The sequence below is a fragment of the Maniola hyperantus genome, chromosome 5 (genome assembly GCF_902806685.2).
Source record: "Maniola hyperantus chromosome 5, iAphHyp1.2, whole genome shotgun sequence".
NCBI classification, from domain to species: domain Eukaryota; kingdom Metazoa; phylum Arthropoda; class Insecta; order Lepidoptera; family Nymphalidae; genus Maniola; species Maniola hyperantus.
Window position 1 is genome coordinate 2459721 of NC_048540.1, and position 9600 is coordinate 2469320.

General features: G+C 32.4%; 2 protein-coding genes across 2 annotated transcripts in view; one reads left to right on the plus strand and one right to left on the minus strand.

Annotated features, from left to right (window-relative positions):
• Nucleotides 1-1779, plus strand: part of LOC117982478 (uncharacterized) — a 112664-nt gene extending 110885 nt beyond the window's left edge. The window contains 1 exon segment of the mRNA XM_069498652.1: nucleotides 418-1779. Within this exon segment, the coding sequence (XP_069354753.1) occupies nucleotides 418-541 (124 nt within the window). The 3' untranslated portion in view covers nucleotides 542-1779.
• On the minus strand, nucleotides 728-5699 carry kri (uracil phosphoribosyltransferase krishah). The gene is given in 5 exon segments (XM_034968541.2): nucleotides 728-3111; nucleotides 3114-3168; nucleotides 3631-3798; nucleotides 4476-4668; nucleotides 5516-5699. Coding segments are annotated over 5 exon segments (669 nt in total). The 5' UTR covers nucleotides 5644-5699; the 3' UTR covers nucleotides 728-2986.
• Between the last annotated feature and the right edge of the window lie 3901 nt (nucleotides 5700-9600).

The following is a 9600-nucleotide window of genomic DNA, read 5'->3' on the forward strand; positions in this document are numbered from 1 at the left end:
CCCTTAATTTATTATCGTACTTCACACTAGAAACTTTTATCCACACCACCTGAATGTCTGGTACGGGGTACCTATTCTTCGATCTCTAATTTTATTATACCAGATAATTCCTGTAACGTCCATGTATTTTAAATGAAATAAATTGTGACCAGCTCGCTTGTTCCCTTTATGGGCGGTTCGTCTGACGCTGTAAATTTTCCATCACAGCTGCATTTTAATCGTACGATATTTCCGCATGATCGAAATATGATACGTTAAAGTGAACACGTCATCTTGGAATTAACGTTACCCTAGTCGATATTTAAACTTTAAATGTTCATCTAACTGGATTAGTTAGCGACCGCTTCCCTGCTTCAGGTGTGCTTAAAAACCAAAAAAACTGTGACTAAAATGTTTTTGTCTGTTGTACTTGTGTAGGGACAACACTGTCCTCCCGTTAGTCGCAAACGCGAGAGACTGGTGCGTTTTCAAAACAAAGGATATGCCAAGCGACCAACTTTTCGACCTTGCCGACAAAATGTTCACTAAGGTCAAACCGTAGTAGTCTGTTACATCAAGTTGTTGACGATAATATTTTTATACAAAAACGAGAAAAAATCACAAAAAAATATATAAAATATACCTACTTATTAAATATGGAAATGTGAATGCACAAATATTTAATTTCGCTTCTTTTCTACTCGATTAATGATTTAAGGTGTTTATATCTTTGTTTTTGTACTTTTACTTTACGTATTATAGTATTGTTACTAATCGCAGCCGTGAAAATGTATAATTGTATATGTATAGATAACAGTATTTTACGCGCCATATAATTTCGCTTTGGCTGTGTATTAGTCCCTTAGGTATGACTTGTATTCGTCAATTTACTAGTGCAATTCACACGATCCTTAATAACATATCTAAGTCAATTCGAGTATATTTTTTATGTTGTATGTAATGTTACAATCATTTATATTTAAAAACATACAACGCTTGAACACCTGGTGAAGTATTGCCAGGCGAATTTAAAGTTTTTCATATATTATTATTATTATTATAATATAAGTGCTTGTCATTGTTTAAACAGCGTAACATTAAGTGTAAGTGTAATTTTATCTACAAAGTAATGTATGTTTATATTATTTAAGTATTTATTTACTCATGCTCTCATGAGAGGGAATGCCGATGTCAAATATGCAAGTCCAGTATTGCCATACTACATCGGCCGAAGCTTCCTAACACTAAATCGTTAAGTGACGTCAGTCGTCCTAGTTTTTACTAATAAATGAATAAAATATAAAATATTTTAGTCCTCAGACGAGGACGTCTCGTTACGATAATGTAATCGAATGTTATATATCTATTTTTAAATAATAATGAATACTATTTTTTTAGCGTTAGACTTGTGTTCTAAGGCTGAGATCTATGAAGCATACTTTGACTTAAAGACTTAAGACACGGTTAAAAAGCGACAGAGTTATGTGTCTGCCATAAATCTGTCTCGTTTTAACTCAAAGTTTAAGCATAGTCAAGTAAGCTCTATAGATCTCAGCCTTCGAATAACATGTGTGTTTTAAGATCGCAGTTCGCGGAACGACCACGCAATGAAAGGGGAACACTTTGTAAGGGTATTTATTAAGGGTTTAAATTATTGAAATGTTAAAAGATTAATTTATAATAATATACACTTTTAAATTGCTTAGCTGTGTGATCTGATCTAATAAAACTTGTATCTACCCATAGTTAGATTGTAATAAAACTATGAAAAACTGAATTAAATGATCGAAAGTAACTTTACCGTTTGTATTATTTGCTTGTTCTCTAATTCCCTTTCCCAATAATTAAGCTGACAAGAACTTACAAGGTAGGTATGAAAAAAAATTTAATTATAAAATGCAAAATATAAAATATTTTTTGTTGACTTGATTTTTGGAGTCTAGCGAGGTAGTTTCCTTGGTCCCTTATTCTCTCTCATTTATAAGTGGCAAAGTTTCTTAATGTAGGGTGATTGTAGTTAATTAAAATACTAATTTGAGCTTCAAGTTAAAATAGCCAGTGATTTTAAAGGGGTTTTAAAAGAGAAAAATAACTTGTTGAATCAATATACTGTTTTTTTTCCTTTTATGTAAATGTTCATCTTACAATGAATTGAATTTTACAAGAAATATACAAATATTGCCACAAAATTTACATATTTAAAAAATTATAATAAGTCCATAGTAAGATTTTTTTAAACAAGCTATCAATATTATGGCAGAAAACATTGCATAAAATTAAAATTTTTACTTAATTATAATTCCTTAAAAATACTGAGAAACTTAGTTAAAATATCATAAGTACCTAATAAAATTTTAGTTTAATAAATATGTTAGCAGGTCAGAATATATTTTTTGAATACATAGGTACATTTGTGCTAACTTTTTAGCACTAATTAATATGCATTGTAAAGCTTATTCATTGTTGCAAAGCAATTTCATTGATTATTGTTTTTTATAAGGGTCTTCAAAATTTTGGAAAATAGATAAATCTAGGATAAATAAAGGTGCTTTACAGTATTCAGCATCACTAACTTAAGTTATTGTGTTTCTAAGGCTGAGAGATCTATAGAGCGGATTTTGACTTTGTGTTTGCTCATACTTAGTGAACTTAAGACATAGTTAAAATAAAACGAGACAGATTTATATTTGAACTGTCTTAAGTTTGAGCAAATTCAAAGGTTGTCACTAAGTATCTCAATGAGGTAAAAAAAAGTTTATCAATTTAATACTTAGATTTACTTTTTAATATATTTAGGAGGTCCTCAATTTTAAGAGGTATCCAAGTATTCGGCGTCACAACTTAAAAATTGTCCTATTCATACATTAATAGGTTTTAATTTAATGCTAAAAAAAATCACCTAAATAAAAATTTCACTATTGACTTCTTACTGTATTTAACTCTAACGTAAAATTAATAGTGTATAATAATAATTATTATTATGATAAAACTAAAAGTCGTCTTCATATCAGTCGGTGCCGAAGTACTTCTGTCCAAAGTGATTGGGCGCAACGGGGTGGAGCTCTGAGGTGAGTATTTTCATCTTAGGTACATAGTCCACTACGGCCTGCGCGGCCGCCGGCGTGCAGAATAGTTCGAGAGTATTATGTGTTCTTCCTTCACGCCATGTTGCGTTAGGACGTTTACTGCCTGGAAATATACACTTTCTTTAATAGGGGGTAAAAAATACCTGTAGACATCACACAAGACTTCACAATCTGACAGCCTTTTAGAATAACCACTTTATTCACACCTTCAAACTTCGACTGAAATGTCTTTCCTCTCTGACATAATATTATTTATTAATTTAATTTTTTAATTAATTTAGGGCCCATTTTAGTCGGTTTTGATGAAATTTGATACATTGGTAGGTTATACTTCCGGAGCGGACATAGGCTACTTTCTTCCCAGAAAACAACATGTTCCCACAGGAAAACGGAAAATTTAGCAGAATCTGTTTAAACCAATTGTTCACGAAAATAATCGAAGACGATCGAAAGCCTGTCTTTCCTTTCTATCGCGTAAAACTTATGTTACGCCGCCGCGTGACACGATCCTGGCTGGCTATATCAAAAAAGTCTAATTCTCTATGTATAACTAGGGAGTCTTTACCTGTTTAACAGTATTGCCAGTGGACATAATAGGGTACATCAGCAGGACTTGCCGCCGAGAGATGTCTTCAGGGAACTTGGCGTACACAACGTGTGCTTCGTGGGTGTCATTGTCGCTTTCCACTAGAATCTTGCCTATGCGTATGGAGCGGCAGCAGTCGCGAAGACCCTTAAAATGAGCAAGAAAAAATTTAAAATATTGTAATAAATATTGTATGTTTGAAATATGATAGCCTAGTTGTTAATATGTAGCGAGTCTTCCTTATATTTGAGGGTCCGGTTAAAGGTTTGAGAGGAAACCTGCATGTCAAGTTCTCCATAATGTTTTCAAACGTGTGTGAAGTCAGCAAATCTGCCCTTAGCTAGTACGGTGGACTATGGCCTAAACCCTTCTCATTCTGAGAGGTGAACCGTGCTCAGAAGTTGGCCAGCGAGGGGTTGTTATGATGATTTTTCAAACCAGTTAAGTTGATCCAATACAGGCTTGAATTGGGATAAAAATAGCCTAAAAAAAGATCTTAAAAATGCAATTATAGCCCCAGTATATTTAAATTTAAATTTAAATTCGTGGACTACTTAGTTGGTTTTGGATAATTAAAAGTATAAGTCAAAGTCAAAGTCAAATGATTTATTCAAAATAGATAATAAGTTACTCTTTTTGATTGTCAGTTGTTGTATTTGTAAGAATACCTAGTGGTGATAATTATTACGCAGACTTAAAGCTACGAGGGTTCCAAACGCGCCTAGGTCTGAGAAGAGCCCACAACAAACTCAGCTGGGTATTCTTTTTATTATCACCACTTTAAAGTTTACTTAGTTTCAGAGATAGAACAATATTTTGCATACCTGCTCCATGGCTTCTCCCGAACGGACAATAGAAACCCCACAGTTCCCAGACCCATACTTTAATCCCTTGTATAGGGCTCCCGTGGGGGTCACCACCTCACAGTCGGTGAACGGCAACTTGTTCAGACTCTCTTCTATTACGAGTCTGATTAAACGGTCTGCGTAGAACTTGAAATCACTGCGAGACGTGTTTCTGTAAATTGTGCTAAAATATTTAATTAAATTTGAATGTAGTGGTTTTTATTAGAATTCATCCTAACATGAAAGTGTGTCTGTGTCTGTTATCTTTTCACCACACAACCATTGGTCTTTGGTCATCAGCCCAGACAAGGCAGGAGGTTTTTGTCCGTAGGTCACCGAGAGAACCTCAGTGAAGTCTGGGCATGTCAATTGACATTCATGAAGATTACCTTCTACCAGGAAAAAAAACCATTGGTCTGATCTTGATGGGTACAGATATAGCGTGCATTGCATTGCATAGATTTTTAACATCAACCTAAATCACAAGGACAAGGCACAGGCATCAGTTCTATCTATATTTCTATACTAATATGATAAAGAGGAAAGATTTGTTTGTTTGTTTGTAATTGATAAACTTGGAAACTACTAAACCAATTTAAATAATTTTGCTAGTATTATATAAACTGACTGACTGATATAGTAACTGGGTATATTACTATATCATACAATATAATAGGTACTATATGTAACTTGATATTGTGCACTAAGAAAGAATTTTTAGATATTCCACCAAAGCAAAGTCAGTCAGGATAATGGCATATTAATTAGTGTAATTATACTAATATTATAAATGCGAAAGTGTGTTTGTTTGTTGGTTTGGCCTTTCAATCATGCCGCATCGGCGTGATTTTTTGCATGGATTTAGTTAAAGGACCTGGAGAGTGACTAAGCCTACTTTTCATCCCGGAAAATCTATCTACCGCTTGACCAATGCAAACACAATTTTATGAGATAGGAATCAATAAATAGGTAGCTGTTGTGTTGAGTAGCGAAAGTATGGTAAAAGTAACCTGACTTACTTATCCCGTAGAATAGTTTGTAGTTCTTTGATGTTATCATTAGAAGGAAGTAACATCAGGCTGTCGCCAAACTGTTCCCTTACGTCGTTCACGTCCCATTGGCGAATATCACTATCAATTAAATCCATATTTATTTATAATAAAAAACAAAAAATGCACAACAAAGCAATGTGAATAGTCAATTTGAAACGTCAAAGTCATTGTCAAAAAAAAACTTCAAAGTCAGCTGTTGTGTTCAGAAACTTTATTTTGATTGAATCGATTAATAATTGATAGAAAATTAATCGATTCCCAAAAACGTTATGTTCACGTTAAAAGTAACGAAAAAATACATCCATCCATTATTAATACCGCTAAAACTAACCATTCTTAAACCGGAAATTGTAATACATACCTATTAACTACGTCTTCAGCTTTATTCTTTCTATTTTTAACCTTTTTAACGTAACATAACGAAATGTCGGGTAGGTAGTTAAAAATTATATTAGCTGTTAACTACCTACGGTACCTAACAGTCCCCGTAATCAATAATAATATGTAAAATCAATCTTACACACGTAAGCACGTTATTTCATTCTGTCTCCATTCGTTTGATTAATTCACTTGTAGATACGATCCTATACCTATTGTACTTAACCGGTTATGATCAAAATCACGTTTGATCATAACCGTCTAAGTTCTTCCAACTTTACAGTGCGGCCACGAATTTATACCAATCCCTTGGGATTATTTAATTCCTCTTTTTATTTAAGTCCCCTTTACCTGTCACCTACAACGCGAATGAACGCGAATTTACACAGGTATTGATTGAGAATAGTCAAGTAAAATAAAACAAAACAAGTTATAATGCATTAATGCTTTATTTGCCCAGAAAATACAAATTAATTATTATTGCAAGAATAATTTAGACTTTATGTTGTAGATTACAATACCTTAGATGTTTCACACTTTTCAGAACACTGTAATCACAAAACGTTTCCATAAAAATATACTTATAAAATTTGTTCTTGAAATATCATGGAACTGTGATTGCTAAAGGAAAAGATACTTTTAACACGCAACGCGACGGTGATCACGGACAAGTAGCCTATGTGTTATTCAGAGGGGCAAAGCACTGAAGTTGTGATTATCATCATTGCAACAGACAACAGTGGGAGTGTCAGCCAAGGTGATAGCGATTGTCACATTGAAGCTGTCTAACTGTGGTTCTGAGCCTCGACCTGCAGGGGAGGCCTTGACGCCAAAGTCTGACTTGACAGCTACATTGAGACAATCTCAATATTTGGCTCACACTCTCTGAAAATCCAACTGTGAATATAATACTTACTATACAATGCACTGCTTGTAGCAATGTTGTAGATTCAACCAATTACACCAGTTAGCTATATTTTTAGCTTAATAGAAAGCCCCTTTATAAGAATTTTTGAAGTCGCATTTCTTATTAAAAGTATGTTTTCACTTTAATTTGTCTAGCTAGGCTGATCTAAATTATCTTGTTACAAAAAATTAAACAAACACATATGTAAAATAAATAAATGCCAATAATAAATTGGATTTAATATATAGGTTTCCAATTAAATATAAAAAATTCTTGCATATTTTTACATGGAACAACAATAATTGTAATTGTGACAGTTAAAACATTGAAACCACATTTTTGTTAAAAAAAATACAGAAACTGTATACCCTTTACAAAAATAGACAAGCACCAATAAATAATTAATTATGGTAAGCGCTAGGTGATGAATATTCGTACCAAACTAAACTCCTACAAAACGGTCAACATTTTTTAAAAATTCACATAACACATTAATCATATGTACAATTTTAATCCGTTACAAAATATAATAAGTATGAACTTTCGATTATTGGGCCAATATCTGTTGTGGAGAAAAGGTATACTTATAGAATATATAAACGCCTTAAGCCTATAAAGGCATTGCGAATGGGCCACTTTTGATAGACATTGAAATGTCTACTGCACTTTGGGAGTTAAGAAAAATTAAAGTATAATACTTAATACAATAATTAAACATTGCAATGTCAAAAACGAATGACTATGCCAACCCACCAAATGAATAAACTTATTCCACACCCATGTGATGATATTAATGTAATGAACTATTTTTTTTTACAATTATTTGTACTTTGAAGCCAATTTAGCTTCAGATTTTAGTTTATGAAGTTTTCTATAAAAAGCGCTCATCAAATTGCAAATTTGATTACTAGTATTAATTAATCCGGAAATACTTAGTAGAAAAAATCTAAGTAGGATAAAGAACATTATTTAGAAGAGAGGAAAAATTAAACTAATTCGGTACTACTTCAGAATTTCTATTTAACTAGTCGAAATTGACCTGAACTATAAATCTACATTAAATTTGCACACCCTTTCATTTAATTCATATATATTAAATAGATTTTAAACATTCATTTGATGGATTAATACCAATAACACCAGATACCAAATTCTGGTTTGCGCTAGTTTGCATTCAAATAAAAATTGTACATTTCTTTCAAATATGGCTTATTTTGAACTTGTATTTTGCATAATAAATCCTACTTATTTTTTTAAACAAAATATTTAATATAGGTATCTAATCTACCTATTCGAGTTGAAAATTGGAATTTCTCACATAGTAAAAGTAGTATGTCAATTGAAAAAAAACTCGAATCATAGGCATCAATACTTTTCTTACTTTTACTTAAAAAGTATTTTAGTGTTGTCAGCATCATCGATACATCGATTTCAAATAGAAAATCGAGTTAAATCTGATCTGATTTAACTCGATTTTCTATTTGAAATCATCATAAGTGTCAAAATTCTTTATCGTTAAATATTTTAAACCGATCTATTTTGCTGTAGAAAATCGACTAACATGCGTTTAGTCAATATTAATCAATTATTCGGCAACTCTGGAAATTTTTAGCACTATGAATTTTTTTTATCACATACGTATAAAAAGTAAGTAGATTGTCATCCAACTTCCTGCTACAAATTATCACAAAATCATCAACAGGCATTCCAATTGAAAAATCTTTATATTGTGTCCTATTTCGCTTCGAAATCAAAACTAAACTAAAGATTAGTGCACCTCTTCTTTCTACTACAAGAAACATACAAAATTTTAGTTTTTTAAATAAGTCGACGTGACTTTTTAAAAATTATAATGACAGTTTAGTGCACAATTTCAAAAAAAGATTTTTTTTTCGATACAAATTTTTTGTAAGTTTGCTTGTATTCATTTCACGATGAATACTTGCACGACTCAGTCATTCTGCCCTTTTCTGATTTAAGTGGGAAGAAAGAGATACACTATACATTTATTTAGCTTTACCCGAATAGCGACTATTAACAACTAAGTTGGCTTAACAAAGTTTATGGGATTTAAAAACGGGTTAAAGGGACTTATTCAATATAAATACGCTAATCTTTGTACATTATGCCACTAGGGCGTTAATTTAAGCGAAACTTCACGAGCCATGTGTAGGAATACTCCACTTATGTCTCTATTACTGCCTTTCTTTACATTATTTACAATGGTGCCTATTCAGTTGTATGCAAATCTCTTAACTATACAGACACATCCACTACCTAATAATGCTATATTTCTCACAATGTTTCCTGTCAAAAAGGATACCACAACTTTCACTGTAGGCAGAGCTTGCAAACAATTTTGAAAAAGCGGTTCATGAAATCGTTATAATTCCGTTTATTAAGTAACTGGTTAATTAACGGTATTCTCAATAAACGGTAAAAATAAAGGTAACCGAAATCTAAACCGCTATCATTTCTGGTTCGGTTCAATAATCAAAACCGATGTAGAAAATAACTGGTTACCAAACTCTACCTGTATTTATTGCCGAAAGATCGCAACCGATTGGCTAACACTCTCTCACTATGGGCAAAAAAGGCACAATACTCAGCAAGAACACCACAAAATCAGTCAATCAAAAGGTGATATATGTTAAGAGGACTGGTAACAAGCACCTAGGTATAGTTAGATATGTGCACAACCGAATAAGAACAAATAAGCCAGTTACTATGTCTTCTTATATTTCAAAACAAGGCTATGTACATCGTA